This window comes from Mesoplodon bidens (assembly GCF_964165515.1).
Source record: "Mesoplodon bidens genome assembly, chromosome: 1".
In the NCBI taxonomy this organism is placed as follows: domain Eukaryota; kingdom Metazoa; phylum Chordata; class Mammalia; order Artiodactyla; family Ziphiidae; genus Mesoplodon; species Mesoplodon bidens.
In genome coordinates, this window is record NC_138176.1 from 2,082,040 (window position 1) to 2,099,520 (window position 17,481).

The 17,481-nt window shown below is 48.3% G+C and overlaps 1 protein-coding gene across 1 annotated transcript in view; it reads left to right on the top strand.

Annotated features, from left to right (window-relative positions):
* Positions 1-17,481, top strand: part of TCERG1L (transcription elongation regulator 1 like) — a gene marked incomplete at both ends in the record, with an annotated part of 204,936 nt that overhangs the window by 168,146 nt on the left and 19,309 nt on the right. Inside the window, one exon of the mRNA XM_081239775.1 lies at positions 17,159-17,294. Coding sequence (XP_081095901.1) covers positions 17,159-17,294 — 136 coding nt within the window. The remainder of the gene's footprint in view (positions 1-17,158; positions 17,295-17,481) is intronic.

The following is a 17,481-nucleotide window of genomic DNA, read 5'->3' on the forward strand; positions in this document are numbered from 1 at the left end:
CCTTGACGCCACCATTGGTTTTGAATCCTGACCGTCCACATGGAAGGGCAGTGCTGGTCGAGCCGGTGGCCCTGCACCCCGGCCCACCAGGGGACTTGGAGACCACCTGATTGATGTTCCAGTCTTCTGATGGCAGCCAGAGGCACGATCCCACACAGCAGCATCGAGGCTAAAAACTAGAGAATACAGATCTTTCCAAGTTTGCCTCATCTGAAGTCCATTTGTTACAACCCAAACGACAGAGTGTCTGAGGCCCTACAAGGCAGAGATTCACAGACACTTTGATTCCTGCAGAATTTCTTATCGTGTCTCACACCGGAGTTACAGGCTGGCAGTATTTTGATGAGAAATTCCTAGCCCTCTTTGCCAGAGGAAAGAACAGATTCTTCCCATCAATTAAATTAAATAAAAGATGAGACATCATCCAGCTGAACAGAGGGCTGGAACCCAGCCTGGGGATGGTTGGTGTGGATGCTCAGAAGCCCCAGAGACAATGAAGGTGAAGAATCATTGTCATTGTCATCCCCATCATTATCACTATCATGTTACCACCATCATCATTAGGACTGCCACTGTATCAGCACCTTCATCACTGTCATCACCATCACCACTGTCACCACCACCAGCATCACCAGCATCACCATCATCATAATCACCATCATCACCACCATCACCATCACCATCACCACCATCACCATCATCATCATCACAATCATCATCATCACCATCACCATCATCACCATCATCATCATCATCATCATCATCATCACAACCACCATCAGCACCATCATCACTGTCATCATCACCATCACTATTTATAGACCTGCCATTGTGCTGAGGACTTTATATGCATCATCTCAGTTTTCCCAGCTGGAAAATGGGGATGAAAACCATGCCCCCCCATAGCGTTGTGATAAGGATTAAATGAAGTGATGAAGGTAAAGTGGGAGGAGAGGGTTTGACAGTGTTTTCAACAAATATCAGGCATTCTTATTGTTTCACTTAATTCTTACAAATAAATCTTATGTGGCAAGTACTATTATAATTTTGACTTCACAGATGAAAAAATGGAGAGTCAGTGAAATGGTGAGTGTTATCTGAAAACATAGAGCACATCTGTGAAAGTGCAGATTCAAAGAGAAATCTGTGCAGGTCCAGCCTTTAATTAATGCCTGACCTGCCTCTACATCACCTCATAGTGTCAGTCCTGTCCCCCCGCTCCTCTTCTTTCTCCTTCTTCCCATTTTGAGGATACAGAACGTGGGGCTTGAGGAAGTTGATGACAATCCAGACAGACAGGTATCGTGGCACGACAGGTTCCAAGCCTGCCCGAGTCCTGAAGTCTCGCTCTCACCCCTCTGCACTGCGTGGGGCAGTGACACCAGGCCACAGTGCACTTACAAAAGCAACCTTGTTTTACAAATTCCTCTGACAATTCTGTTAAATAAGAACAGCCACACTTTGGAAGGCTTACAAAAATGTGCCAGTTACATCCTGGACAAATTGTGGAAGGAGCGCTCGGGAAGGGCACTGGTCCTCAGCGCCAAGACAAAAGCTGGGGTGGGGATGGCTGCATGGGGGCATCTGAGGACAGGGCTCCCCGTTCTCTTTAGAAAGCAGGACCTGGAGCTCCTCTGCATTTGATGAGCTTCAAGATCACAAGGAACAAACTCAACCACAAAATCTAAGTGTACAAGTGTTTGTTGACTGCTTTTTGGGCACCAGCACAATGCTTAGTGCTGATGTGGGCACACAATCAGGCCCTGACTCTGCCTGTGGGACTCACCTGGCGATTATAGGAGTGGATCCAGTTGTGGCTCCAATAAGAACATCATGTGTCCCACCTGCTGCAGGGCCACCATGCTCTGCAAGCACAGAGCAAACAGCTGGGTCACTCGGGGTGGGGCACGACCTCTGAGGGGACGGCCAGGTGACCAGGCAGAAGCCCAGCCAAGACCTATGAGTGGAAAGAAGGCAGCAAGAACCCTGTGGGCAGAGGAAGCATCGTGGCCAAGGCATGGAGGTGCGAGACAGTGACGGGGCGCAGGGTGTGCGGGACTGGATTGGAGCAGACCAGGACCTGAGGAAGACTGGGGTCCTCCTGCCGGGGCCGTGACCAAGGGACCCCAGGGAGAGGCTGCAGACCCAGCTTATCATGGCCACCAGCACGTGCACCCAGCCCGGGTGGAGGGCATGCAGACCCTGAGATGATGCCACTGCAGGAGGGCACAGGAGATCCCCAGTATAGGCTGTGGGCAAATGGAGAAGCTGAGACTTCTCTGCACAAGCCCAACCTGAATGTTCTAGAATAGAACCCAGGAGCCCGGGTGGTTAGCCCTGGGAGTGTTGTTAATTACCTCCAATGCTGCCCTGTTGGCGGTGCTGAGGACCCGTGAGGAACGGCCATGAGGGCTATTAGCGCAGAGTGTGGCCTGGGGTAACGGCCACTCCCCCGTCCTGGCTGGGAGCTCAGGGGTGACTTGAACTGTGAGGGAGAGAGGGAATATGACACGAATACCTCTCAGCTGGACTTTCCATCGCTCAGAGTCTGGTAACAGAGCCCCTAAAATACAGCCCTGGGGACACGTCCAAGGTCAAATGCACAAACTGGGTGACAAGCATGGACCAAAGGGTGCGGCCTCATGTGCAAACCTGCATGAAGCTCGTGATGTCAGCAGGTCAGAGCGTCTGTAAAGCAGCAAGGGGAATGCACGGTACTAACAGCCCCGAGAGCCTCTGCAGGGGACGCGGGGTCTCTGTGCACGCGCTGCACCTGTTAACTCCGTCCTTCCCCGCAGGCAGCAGCCAGCATCTTGTGCACCGCCTAGAATAATGAATGAGCTGGAAAAGCACACCAAGGAATTAGGCATTCAGGAATCGTTTCATGTCCAGGAAACGTTTGGGAAGACGTGGGCTGGCGAGCCTCAGCCCCTCGGAGTCTTGAGGATAAATAACCATGTGCTCCAGATGCAGGCCATGGTAGGGACCCCACGGCAGCTGCCAGAGCCGACCCTGGACCTCATACCTGGGGGCGTCGCTGGCCGAGCAATCAAGGGGGCGGAGGGCCAAGTCAGGGGTTGGGGCAGTGGGGACCGTAGGACACACCACGCCTAACCTTCCAGGTCTCCCCACTTCACTCGGGTAACAGGCCGTGTCCCCCCCAACCGTGGCCCAGGAGACCCCAGGGACCTGTGAGCACTGCCCCTGTGAGCACTTAGGTGCTCCAGCCATGTGGCCTCCTTTTGGCTGTCTATGGAACATTCTGGATGCTCTGTAGGGCCTTTGCACAGTGGAGCCCTGGTCCCCTTCTCCACATGTGCACAGGCCTCCTTCACTCTCTGGGATGTGCCCCCAGGCACCCTTTTCTGGAGGCAGCCCTGACCCCCAGGGACATCCTGGGTCCCGCCTGCTCCCATGATGGCCCCTATCCCACCCGCATCTGGTTTTTTTTGTGTTAAACTTCCTAGTCAGGTAACATCTCTGAATACTCCACCTAACTGCACACTTAGTAGGTTGATTATTTATTACTCTCTGCCCCTCTCTTAAATAGGTGAGCCTGGGGCCGTGGGGGGCCTGTGTCCATCCTACAAGTGTGACCCTCGGGAGCTCTTCCAGGGCAGGGAGATTAGCTGAGCCCTACAGCCAAGCCGGGGTCACTGGGGTCACCGATGAGGGAACGGTGGCGCCCGGGAGCCGTGCCGGCTGCCCTGGCTGACGAGGGCCACACCGCTGCACAGGGTTGAAACAAACTGAGCTGGCCGCTCCTCCTGACAGCACTGCTCTGGCCTGAACCCCCTGGAGTCAGTGCAGACCCCCCGGTCAAGGGCTCAGTCCCAACAAGACCCCCCACACACTTTAGATGTCAGTGGAAAGTGGAGTCCCCTGACCGTGCCCGCTTCTGGCTCACTTGGCTGTAAATTCAGGGGTTCCCATGACCGCTCTGCAGGTTTGATGATTCTCTAGAATGACTCACAGAACTCAGGAGAGCGCTATGCTTAGGGTGACGGTTTTGTTGTAAGGGGTACAGCTCAGGAACAGCCAAAGGGAATAGAAGCAGGGGATGAGGTCCAGGAGGGGCCCGAGCACAGGAGCTGCCGTCCCCGTGGAGTCGCAGTGTACCTGCCAGCCCCACCCTTTACACGGATATGTGAGCCAGCCTGGAAGATCCCCAGCCCCATTCTGCAGAGTTTATATCTGGTGTCATGATGCAGGCACAAGCGATTCAATCACTGGCTGCATGAATGAACTCAGTCCCCAGCTCCCTGCCCGTCCTCAGGTGGGGGGCGTGAGACTGAAAGTTCCAACCATCTAGTCACAGGGTGGGCCACCCCTCCCTTGAAAGCATCTCAGGCCCACTCTGCATTGCCTTGTTGGCATCAACTCAGATGTGGCCAAAAGGGCTCCTTTCACTCAGCAAATTTCACACCTTTTTGAAGCTCTGTGCCAGGAACGGGGACAAAGACCAGATACATTCTTCGTTATCTCATAGGACTACCCTTGCAAGGACACCGCTCTGCTCACCCGCCCTGGGGGGCTGGCGGCTTGTGGCCCCCAGCAGTCACTGTTTACGGACAGCTGGTGGGTTAAGCAGGAAGGCATCCCAGCCGCCCTCCAGCTGGGGAGCAGCCTAGGGGCAGGGAGGGAGGAAGTGTGGGTTGGCACAAAACCCATGTCACTCAGTGGCCCTCCTCACCCGGGGCTGCACAGCCTCGGAGGCCACCATGGGCCGGCCACCAGCGGGGACCCCAGACGGTGGCCATGGCAGGAGCAGACACAGACTGTGCAGGAGACCTCTTGGCGCGGTGGCCGCCCTGCCCCCACTCCTCACCAGCAGGAAAGCGTGGATTGGACAAAGAGGCAGGAGGCTCGCTTACCACGTTTATAGGAACTTATCACGTTTACAGGACCTGCAAAATGGGGAGACAGAGCTCGTAAACTGATGGCAAATCAAGATGTTTAAATATTTCCACAGGACTAAAGAGCAGGATCACATTTGCATCACAGAACTGCAGTGCTTGGAGACGTGTAAAGATCATCCTGTCCAAACTATCTGTTTTACCAAAAAACAAACAAACAAAAAAGGTCCAGAGCGCTCCCATCATTGGCCCCAGGTTTCGCAGCAAGACGTCCCCACCTGGGAAGCGTCTTCAACCCCACCAGCCACATTTGGTTTTTTCTCCAGAACCAGGTGCTGCTCAGATGTCAGCATTGTCTTTACAGAAGATGGAATCACCAGGGCTGCAGTCGCCCATCTCAGCCTGAGTTGGTATTTATTTCTCTTCCCATCTCAAGTTCTGCATTCAGACAATGGTCAAATCAAAAACCTTCTCTTTCTTCGAAGTCTCTCAAAGTATAGTAGGAGGAGGAAAGGAAGGAGGGAAGGACAGAAGGAAGGAGAGAGGGAAGGAAGGAAGAAAGGGAAGAAGAGAGGGAAAGAGGGAGGGAGGGAGAGAGGGAAAGAGGGAGGGAGGGAGGGAAAGAGGGAGGGAAGGAGGGAGGAAGGGAGGGAGAGAGGGAGGGAAAGAGGGAGGGAGGGAGGGAAAGAGGGAGGGAGGGAGGGAGGGAGGGAGGGAGGGAGGAGGCATCCGCTGGGTGAGGCGTTGCCCTGAGGGAGTGACCTGGATCACTTCACTGAATGCTCACAACGACCCTACAAGGTGGGCACTGTTGATGCCCCACATGAGGCCATGAAGGTGTGCAATTTGCCCCAGTTGACTCTGTATGCATTCCGCTCTGCACTCTGAGCTCCTGCCCATCTGGGTGATGGGATGATGACACATGTGTATACAGTTGTCCCCCCTTACCTGAGAGTTTGCTTTCTGCAGTTTCAGCTAATCTGTGGTCAAACGAGGTCCAAAAATATTAAGTGGAAAATTCCTGAAATAAACAACTCACGTGTTTTAAATCACATGCCGTTCTGAGTAACGTGAAATCTCATACCGTCAGCTCCATCCTGCCCGGGACGTGACTCATCCCTCTGTCCAGCCTGTCCCATCTGGTCGTCACTTGGTAGCCGTCTCGGTTGTCCGACCCACAGTCACAGTGTCACAGTGCTTGTGTTCAAGTGACCCCGATTTTTCTTAATAACTGCCCCAAAGCATAAGAGTAGTGATGCTGGTAATTCGGATCTACCAAAGAGAAGCCAGAACCTGCTTCCTGTAAGTGAAAAGGTGAAAGTTCTTGACTTAATAAGGAAAGAAAAAAAATTGTATGATAAAGTTGCTAAGATCTCTGGTCAGAACGAATCTTCCATCCATGAAATTGTGAAGAAGGAAAAAGGGAATTCATGCTAGTTTTGCTATTACACCTCACACTGCAATAGTTCTGGCCACAGTGCGTGATGAGCTCAAGTTAAGATGGAAAAGGCATTGAATTTGTATAATAAGACATTTTGAGAAAGAGAGACCACATGCACATAACTTTTGTTACAGTATATTGTCATCATTGTTCTATTTTATTATTGTTGTTGTTAATCTCTTACTGTGCCTAATTTATAAATTAAAGTTTGTCATAGGTATGTCTGGATAGGAAAAAAACTTAACATATGTCTATATCTTTAGGATTCAGTACTAGCCAGTGTTTCAGGCGTCTGCCGGGGGTCTAGGAACATATCCCCTGTGGGATAAGGGGGCACAACTGTATTGATACTTGAGTCAACTGGGGAGCCTCAGACTTGCTGAGAAATATACCTCCCCAGTGTGCACCTGCTGAAAAAACAGTGCAGTCTTCTGTATCAATCTCTCCCTTCCCTCCCTCCCTTCCTTCCTTCTTTCTTCCTTCTCTCTCTCACCCCACCTCCCCTCATAGACTGGACAATAAAAAAAAAAAAACTTTCCTTTGAACTGTAACAGGCAGCGGGTCAGTGGCTATAATTTCTTTGCCAGGGTGACCATTCCGACCCCAGGATGGCTCCATGGAAAGATTCGGGAGGCGGAAGGAGGTGTGTCTGTGCGTCGGAGAGGTGGCCTCTGGACAGGTAGCCGATGTGCCAGGTCCAGAGGCCCGAGTCCCCTCAGCCCCAGATAAACTAATGAAAGTTTGTTGTTCGTAAAAGGACTCGCTGTGTCTAGAATCCAGCTGCACTGCATCTGGTCTAGTGCGTTTGACAGAATAATGTGCTGCACTGTGCACACGGGCAGAATCCGAAAACGCTGGCCCTACAGATCACCCACACGGGACAGACACACGTATGCACATGCACACACGTCGTTAGGGGTTCAGCTGGATAAGCTCAGTGGCAGTTAGAGGGCTGGGGGAGGGGCAGTGCGGGGTGGGGGGGGCAGAGCTCCAGGAGGGTGTGGCCACCATCATGTCTCCAAGAGGGGGACGAGATGCACGGGACATGAGGCCCCTCAGAGTGAAGAGACCCCAGCACTGCAGCCGTCCCCAGCCCCCCACAGCCAGCAGGGCTTGGGCACCCAACCGTGCCCCAGGGCATGCTGCCGCTCACCCGCCGTACAATGTTGGCTTGAGCCGGCTTTTAGTTTAAGTAGTAGAATTTACTCTTTTTTTTTAACATCTTTATTGGAGTCTAATTGCTTTACAATGGTATGTTAGTTTCTGCTGTATACAAAGTGAATCATCTATATGTATACATATATCCCCATAGCTCCTCCCTATTGTGTCTCCCTCCCTCCCACCTTCCCTATCCCACCCCTCTAGGTGGTCACAAATCACCGAGCTGATCTCCCTGTGCTATGCGGCTGCTTCCCACTAGCTATCTATTTTACATTCGGTAGTGTATATATATCCATGCCACTCTCTCACTTCGTCCCAGCTTACCCTTCCCCCTCCCCGTGTCCTCAAGTTCATTCTCTAGTAGGTCTGAGTCTTTATTCCCGTCTTGCCCCTAGGTTCTTCATGACCTTTTTTTTTTTTTTTTTTTTTTTAGATTCCATATATATGTGTTAGCATACGGTATTTGTTTTTCTCTTTCTGACTTACTTCACTCTCTATGACAGACTCTAGGTCCATCCACCTCACTACAAAAAACTCAGTTTCATTTCTTTTTATGGCTGAGTAATATTCCACTGTATATATATGTGCCACATCTTCATTATCCATTCATCGGTAGATGGACACTTAGGTTGTTTCCATGGCTATTGTAAATAGAGCTGCAATGAACATTGTGGTACATGACTCTTTTTGAATTATGGTTTTCTCAGGGTATATGCCCAGTAGTGGGATTGTTGGGTCATATGGTAGTTCTATTTTTAGTTTTTTAAGGAACCTCCATACTGTTCTCCATAGTAGCTGTATCAATTTACATTCCCACCAACAGTGCAAGAGGATTCCCTTTTCTCCACACCCTCTCCAGCATATATTGTTTGTAGATTGTTTGATGATGGCCATTCTGGCTGGTGTGAGGTGATACCTCATTGTAGTTTTGATTTGCATTTCTCTAGTGATTAGTGATGTTGAGCATTCTTTCATGTGTTTGTTGGCAATCTATATCTTCTTTGGAGAAATGTCTATTTAGGTCTTCTGCCCATTTTTGGATTGGGTTCCTTGTTTTTTTGATATTGAGCTGCATGCCCTGCTTGTAAATTTTGGAGATTAATCCTTTGTCAGTTGCTTCATTTGAAAATATTTTCTCCCATTCTGAGGGTTGTCTTTTCTTCCTGTTTATGGCTTCCTTTGCTGTGCGAAAGCTTTTAAGTTTCATTAGGTCCCATTTGTTTATTTTTGTTTTTATTTCCATTTCTCTAGGAGGTGGGTCAAAAAGGATCTTGCTGGATTTATGTCACAGAGTGTTCTGCCTATGTTTTCCTCTAAGAGTTTTATAGTGTCTGACCTTACATTTAGGTCTTTAATCCATTTTGAGATTATTTTTGTGTATGGTGTTAGGGAGTGTTCTAATTTCATTTTTTTACATGTAGCTGTCCAGTTTTCCCAGCACCACTTATTGAAGAGGTTGTCTTTTCTCCACTGTATATTCTTGCCTCCTTTATCAAAGATAAGGTGACCATATGTGCGTGGGTTTATCTCTGGGCTTTCTATCCTGTTCCATTGATCTATATTTCTGTTTTTGTGCCAGTACCATACTGTCTTGATTACTGTAGCTTTGTAGTATAGTCTGAAGTGAGGGAGCCTGATTCATCTGGCTCTGTTTTTCTTTCTCAAGATTGCTTTGGCTATTTGGGGTCTTTTGTGTTTCCATACAAATTGTGAAATTGTTTGTTCTAGTTCCGTGAAAATGCCAGTGGTAGTTTGATAGGGATTGCAATTAATCTGTAGATTGCTTTGGGTAGTATAGTCATTTTCACAGTGTTGATTCTTCCAATCCAAGAACACGGTATATCTCTCCATCTATTTGTATCATCTTTAATTTCTTTCATCAGTGTCTTATAATTTTCTGCATACAGGTCTTTTGTCTCCGTAGGTAGGTTTATTCCTAGGTATTTTATTCTTTTTGTTGCAGTGGTAAATGGGAGTGTTTTCTTAATTTCACTTTCAGATTTTTCACCATTAGTGTATAGGAATGCTAGATATTTCTGTGCATTAATTTTGTATCCTGCTACTTTACCAAATTCATTGATTAGCTCTAGTAGTTTTCTGGTAGCTTCTTTAGGATTCTCTGTGTATAGTATCATGTCATCTGCAAACAGTGACAGCTTTACTTCTTCTTTTCCAATTTGGATTCCTTTTATTTCTTTTTCTTCTCTGATTGCTGTGGCTAAAACTTCCAAAACTATGTTGAATAATAGTGGTGAGAGTGCGCAACCTTGTCTTGTTCCTAACCTTAGTAGAAATGGTTTAAGTTTTTCACCATTGAGGACGATGTTGGCTGTGAGTTTGTCATACATGGCCTTATTATGTTGAGGTAAGTTCCCTCTATGCCTACTTTCTGGAGGGTTTTTATCATAAATGGGTGTGAATTTTGTTGAAAGATTTCTCTGCAACTATTGAGATGATCATATGGTTTTTCTACTTCAATTTGTTAATATGGTGTATCACATTGATTGATTTGCATATACTGAAGAATCCTTGTATTCCTGGAATAAACCCCACTTGATCATGGTGTATGATCCTTTTAATGCGCTGTTGGATACTGCTTGCTAGTATTTTGTTGAGGATTTTTGCATCTATGTTCATCAGTGATATTGGCCTGTAGTTTTCTTTCTTTGTGACATCTTTGTGTGGTTTTGGTATCAGGGTGATGTTGGCCTCGTAGAATGAGTTTGGGAGTGTTCCTCCCTCTGCTATATTTTGGAAGAGTTTGAGAAGGATAGGTGTTAGCTCTTCTCTAAATGTTTGATAGAATTTGCCTGTGAAGCCATCTGGTCTTGGGCTTTTGTTTGTTGGAAGATTTTTAATCACAGTTTCAATTTCAGTGCTTGTGATCGGTCTGTTTGTATTTTCTGTTTCTTCCTGGTTCAGTCTCAGAAGGTTGTGCATTTCTAAGAATTGGTCCATTTCTTCCAGGTTGTCCATTTTATTGGCATAGAGTTGCTTGTAGTAATCTCTAGTGATCCTTTGTATTTCTGCAGTGTCAGTTGTTACTTCTCCTTTTTCATTTCTAATTCTATTCATCTGTGTCTTCTCCCTTTTTTTCTTGATGAGTCTGGCTAATGGTTTATCAATTTTGTTTATCTTCTCAAAGAACCAGCTTTTAGTTTTATTGATCTTTGCTATTGTTTCCTTCATTTCTTATTCATTTATTTCTGATCTGATCTTTATGATTTCTTTCCTTCTGCTAACTTTGGTTTTTTTTTTTGTTTTGTTCTTCTTTCTCTAATTGCTTTAGGTGTAAGGTTAGGTTGTTTATTTGAGATGTTTCTTGTTTCTTAATGTAGGATTTTATTGCTATAAACTTCCCTCTTAGAACTGCTTTTGCTGCATCCCATAGGTTTTGGGTAGTCATGTTTTCATTGCCGTTTGTTTCTAGGTATCTTTTGATTTCCTCTTTGATTTCTTCGGTGATCTCTTGGTTATTAAGTAGTGTATTGTTTAGCCTCCATGTATTTGTAGTTTTTACAGATTTTTTCCTGTAATTGATATGTAGTCTCATAGTGTTGTGGTCAGAAAAGATACTTGATACGATTTCAATTTTCTTAAATTTACCAAGGCTTGATTTGTGACCCAAGATATGATCTATCCTGGAGAATGTTCCATGAGCACTTGAGAATATAGTGTATTCTGTTGTTTTGGGATGGAATGTCCTCTAAATATCAATTAAGTCCATCTTGTTTAATGCATCATTTAAAGCTGTGTTTCCTTATTTATTTTCATTTTGGATGATCTGTCCATTGGTGAAAGTTGGGTGTTAAAGTCCCCCACTATGATTGTGTTACTGTCTATTTCCCCTTTATGGCTGTTAGTATTTGCCTTATGTATTGAGGTGCTCCTATGTTGGGTGCATAAATATTTACAATTGTTACATCTTCTTCTTGGATTGATCCCTTGATCATTATGTAGTGTCCTTTGTTTTAAAGTCTATTTTGTCTGATATGAGAATTGCTACTCCAGCTTTCTTTTGATTTCCATTTGCATGGAATATCTTTTTCCATCCCCTCACTTTCAGTCTGTATGTGTCCCTAGGTTTGTAGTGGGTCTCTTGTAGACAGCATATATACGGGTCTTGTTTTTGTATCCATTCAGCCAGTCTATGTCTTTTGGTTGGAGTATTTAATCCATTTACATTTGAGGTAATTATCGATATGTATGTTCCTATTACCATTTTCTTAATTGTTTTGGATTTGTTATTGTAGGTCTTTTCCTTCTCTTGTGTCTCCTGCCTAGAGAAGTTCCTTTAGCATTTGTTGTAAAGCTGGATTGGTGGTGCTGAATCCTCTTAGCTTTTGCTTGTCTGTAAAGGTTTTAATTTCTCCATCAAATCTGAATGAGATCCTTGCTGCATAGAGTAATCTTGGTGGTAGGTTTTTCCTTTTCATCACTTTAAATATGTCCTGCCACTCCCTTCTTGCTTGCAGAGTTTCTGCTGAAAGATAAGCTGTTAACCTTATGGGGATTCCCTTGTATGTTATTTGCTGTTTTCCCCTTGCTGCTTTTAATATTTTTTCTTTGTATTTAATTTTTGATAGTTTGATTAATATGTATCTTGGCATGTTTCTCCTTGGATTTATCCTGTTTGGGACTCTCTGTGCTTCCTGGACTTGATTAACTATTTCCTTTCCCATATTAAGGAAGTTTTCAACTATAATCTCTTCAAATATTTTCTCAGTCCCTTTCTTTTTCTCTTCGTCTTCTGGGACCCCTATAATTCGAATGTTGGTGCATTTATTGTTGTCCCAGAGGTCTCTGAGACTGTCCTCAATTCTTTTCATTCTTTTTTCTTTATTCTGCTCTGCAGTAGTTATTTCCACTATTTTATCTTCCAGGTCACTTATCCCTTCTTCTGCCTCAGTTTTTCTGCTATTGATCCCTTCTAGAGAATTTTTAATTTCATTTATTGTGTTGTTCATCATTGTTTGTTTGCTCTTTAGTTCTTCTAGGTCCTTGTTAAACGTTTCTTGTATTTTCTCCATTCTATTTCCAAGATTTTGGATCATCTTTACTATCATTATTCTGAATTCTTTTTCAGGTAGACTCCCTATTTCCTCTTCTTTTTTTATGTCTGGTGGGTTTTTACCTTGCTCCTTCATCTGCTGTGTGTTTCTCTGTCTTCTCATTTTGCTTGACTTATTGTGTTTGGGGCCTCCTTTTTGCAGACTGCAGGTTCGTAGTTCCCATTGTTTTTGGTGTCTGCCCCCAGTGGCTAAGGTTGGTTCCATGTGTTGTGTAGGCTTCCTGGTGGAGCAGACTAGTGCCTGTGTTCTGGTGGATGAGGCTGGATCTTGTCTTTCTGGTGGGCAGGTCCACGTCTGGTGGTGTGTTTTGGGGTGTCTGTGACCTTATTATGATTTTAGGCAGCCTCTCTGCTAATGGGTGGGGTTGTGTTCCTGTCTTGCTTATTGTTTGGCATAGGGTGTCCAGCACTGTAGCTTGCTGGTCATTGAGTGGAGCTGGGTCTTGGCATTGAGATGGAGATCTCTGGGAGATTTTTGCCATTTGTTATTACGTGGAGCTGGGAGATCTCTGGTGGACCAATGTCCTGAACTTGGCTCTCCCACCTCAGAAGCACAGCCCTGATGCCTGGCTGGAGCACCAAGAGCCTGTCATCCACACAGTTCAGAATAAAAGGGAGAAAAAAGAAAGAAAGGAAAAAGTAAAATAAAATAAAATGAAATGAAATAAAGTTATTAAAATAAAAAAGAAAAGGTAATTATTTAAAAAATTGAAAAGTAATACAAAAAGAAAGAAAGAAAGAAAGAAGAGAGCGACTATACCAAAAATCAAATCCACCAATGATAATAAGCGCTAAAAACTATACTAAAAAAAGGAAAAAAAACGGACGGATAGAACCCTAGGACAAATGGTGAAAGCAAAGGTATACAGACAAAATCTCACACAGAAGCATACACGTACACACTCACAAAAAGAGGAAAAGGGGAAAAAATCATAAATCTTGCTCTCAAAGTCCACCTCCTCAATTTGGGATGATTCGTTGTCTATTCAGGTATTCCACAGACGCAGGGTACATCAAGTTGATTGCGGAGCTTTAATCCGCTGCTTCTGAGGCTGCTGGGAGAGATTCCCCTTTGCCTTCTTTGTTCGCACAGCTCCCGGGGCTCAGCTTTGGATTCGGCCCCGCCTCTGCGTGTAGGTCGCCGGAGGACGTCTGTTCTTCGCTCAGACAGGACGGGGTTAAAGGAGCCGCTGATTCGGGGGCTCTGGCTCCCTCAGGCCGCGGGGGAGGGAGGGGCACGGAGGCGGGGCGAGCGTGCGTCGGCGGAGGCCGGCGTGACGTTGCGTCAGCACGAGGCGCGCCCGTGCGTTCTCCTGGGGATGTTGTCTGTGGAGCCCGGGACCGTGGCGGTGGCGGGCAGCACAGGCTCCCGGGAGGGGAGGTGTGGAGAGTGACCTGCGCTCGCACACAGGCTTGTTGGTGGCGGCAGCAGCAGCCCCAGCGTCCCACGCCCGTCTCTGGGGTCCGCGCTTTCAGCCGTGACTCACGCCCGTCTCTGGAACTCGTTTAGGCGGTGCTCTGAATCCCCTCTCCTTGCGCACCCCGAAACAATGTTCTCTTGCCTCTTCGGCAGCTCCAGACTTTCCCCCGGACTCCCTCCCGGCCAGCCGTGGCACACTAGCCCCCTTCAGGCTGTGTTCACGCTGCCAACCCCAGTCCTCTCCCTGAGCTCCGACCAAAGCCCGAGCCTCAGCTCCCAGCCCCGCCCGCCCCGGCGGGTGAGCAGACAAGCCTCTCGGGCTGGTGAGTGCCGGTCGGCCCCGATCCTCTGTGCGGGCATCTCTCCACTTTGCCCTCCGCACCCCTGTGGCTGCGCTCTCCTCCGCGGCTCCAAAGCTTCCCCCGTGCCCAGCCCCCCGTCTCCGCCCGTGAAGGGGCTTTTAAGTGTGTGGGAACCTTTCCTCCTTCACGGCTCCCTCCCAGAGGTGCAGGTCCCATACCTATTCTTTTGTCTCTGTTTTTTTCTTTTTTTCTTTTGCCCTACCCAGGTACGTGGGGAGTTTCTTGCCTTTTGGGAGGTCTGAGGTCTTCTGCCAGCGTTCAGTAGGTGTTCTGTAGGAGTGGTTCCCCGTGTAGATGTATTTCTGATGTATTTGTGGGGAGGAAGGTGATCTCTGCGTCTTACTCTTCCGCCATCCTGAAGCTCCTCCCAGAATTTACTTTTTTTTTTTTTTTTTTTTTTTTTTTTCTTTTTGCGGTATGCGGGCCTCTCACTGTTGTGGCCTCTCCCGTTGCGGAGCACAGGCTCCGGATGCGCAGGCCCAGCGGCCATGGCTCACGGGCCCAGCCGCTCCGCGGCATATGGGATCCTCCCAGACTGGGGCACGAACCCGTATCCCCTGCATCGGCAGGCGGACTCTCAACCACTGCGCCACCAGGGAGGCCCCAGAATTTACTTTTTGTACCAAAATTTTTCAGCCATAAGACCCTTGAAAATGTATTTAGTACGTTTTCATTTGCTTTTGATTAATTCTAATTGAACTGATAGCTTTGCAGTCTGGAAGGTGCCCAGTGGTTCTGAGCACAATATCTTGTGGAATAAGCTGTAATCCGTGATCACTGCCGCACTCACAACGTTCCTAGTAATCTTATTTCAAGTTACAACAATGCGAGGCTTGTTTCCACACTTCTATTTTTAACTGATGAAAATTTATTACAAAGAAATCCTAATTATACCCTTTGGAGTGTGATTCAATGGCAAATCCACTGGTAATTTTCTTTTTACAAAATTCCACATAATTGCATAAGAAGCGAAGAATGTGAGTTCTCCTGAAATAGTTGGTCTATAAATAAGATTCCCTAATGGGCTGAGCAAGCAGGTTTCTTTCTTTGCACATTTGGTATGAGGTTGGATTAACCTACGTTATAACCCTGATGCGTGAAAACGCTTGTTAGACGTAGCACATGGGATACCACCTTCTCATCACGTCCCCAAATTGGTAACCTGCATATTTTCACAGCACCCTGGACAGAGGTGGAAAAGCTGCAGATTTGGTGGGCGTCAGGAGGTGGGGCTGTCCTGGTTGAGCCGTTAAGTGACTGTATGACCTGAACGGTCCGTCTCCTTCTCCCGAAATGCGGGAGTGCAGATGTGCCCAGATCATCCTGTGCATCACTGGCCTCTGTTCCTATGTGCCGGAGCACCTTCCCAGTGGTGACAACCACAGGTGTCTCCAGACACTGCCAAAGTCCCCCAGGAACAAACTACCCGGGCCTGAGCCCTGATCTTGACCTACATCAGAAAACCCGGATGTGTGTGGCGTGAGCACCTTCAACCCTGCGATTCCCGGGTTGAGGTTGGTTTTGCAAAGAAGGAGGGAAGCGCCAGGCTTTTGAAGTGTGTGTGCCCTGCTGTTCTGGACCTCCAAGCACTTAGGACGCTGTCCCGGAGGCAGGAGACACTAAGTCCCGGTGCTTCTCCCAGCGGGCGGCTCTTTAGGTTTGACAGCCTCACTTGACCTGAGCGCGTATCAGAAAGGTGGCCTCAGGATCAGGTTTGCACCAGCCTGTTGAAGTCTCTGCCCGAGGGCCCTGGTCCTGGGGGGGCAGGGCTAGGCCAGGAGGAGGCCCCGCAGAGGGGTCTGGGCGTCTAAGCAGGGCTGCTTTCTAGGCGGTGGAGGTCCAGTCTGTGCATCCTGGCTGAGAACAGGCTGCCTGGGAGGAGACCGGGGGTGGGGCTGGGCAGACCCCGCTCCCAGGTTGGGGAGCAAGAGGAACAGGAGTGGGGGTAACACGTCTGCATTTGGCCAGATGACTTCTTCCAGCAGCAAACGTCAAGGTGCTTTAGAAGGATGTTTCCAGATGCTCTCAGAAGAAGGTGTCGAACCATAAAGAGATCTGTCAAATGGCCAGTTAGAGAAAAGGATGCACGTTGCCGAGCTGGTGCTTCGTAAAAGCAGGCTCTCTCCTTCCTCCCCGCCGCCCTGCCTGGCCCCTGCCCTGGGCCCACGCTGGGCCCTCCTCCTCCCTGCCCCTTGTGTCCGGGCCGTGGCTGTGGCCACCCCTGTGGAGGGGGACGGACCGTCTCTGGGCTCACGTTTCCCAGCTGTCCCCATCCCTGTGCAGATCGCCCAGGTGGCATCCCGTCTCCCCGCTGTCACTGAAATCTCCCTCGCAGGTTAGACGTCAGGACAATGTTTTCTGTCCCCTGAGTGTGGATAGAATAGTCTCCCCATAAATGTCTTCCATGCATTTATCCGAAATGAAACAGTATCTAAAAACAAAAGCGGAACCAGGTTGAAGCTCCACCGCTTGGTTCAAGTGACAGGCTCGCTCCGTTCCCTCGGGTGACGTCTGGTCTCTGGCAGTGAAACAGTGAGGGACTCACAGCCTCCTTCCTGGTGGCCCAGCGGGTGCCCTCGGCCCTCGGCCTCCCAGCGCTGCCTTCCCTCCCGAGAGTGTCCATCCTGTTAGGGCTTCAGTCTCAACTTTCTGCCCCAAAGGCAGCAGAGCTGTTTGCATCCCAAGAGCAGAATCTCTGCTTTGCTGGGCTGACTGTTCCAGGCTTTGCAATGTGTCCAAAGAATCTTTGCCCCTTACAGGGTTACCCAGAGGGTTTTGAGAGCTTGCAGTGAGAAGCAGTTGGGTCTCCAAGGTCACGTTTGACTCTCTGTGTCTTGTGCCCTGAAGGACGGAAGGCCATGTGAGTCCCGGGCCCGAGGAGGCGGAGAGAAAAGACACGGGTGCCAAGACGCCGCCGCCCCAGATCCTTCTGCCCCTGGAGGAGCGGGTGACCCACTTCCGAGACATGCTCCTGGAGAGAGGGGTAAGGATGTCACATGATAGCGCCCCTCAGTGGGAGTGGCTGAGCTACTGTCCCCCAGCCCAAGCCCCTCCCCTTCCTCACCGAGCCCGCAATCATGCTGCCTGACATTCAGGGGCCACGTGATGTGAGGCCAAAGCAAAGGAGAATGGATCCTGCCTCTTGTCCTAAAAGGGAAAGGAGGCTTTGA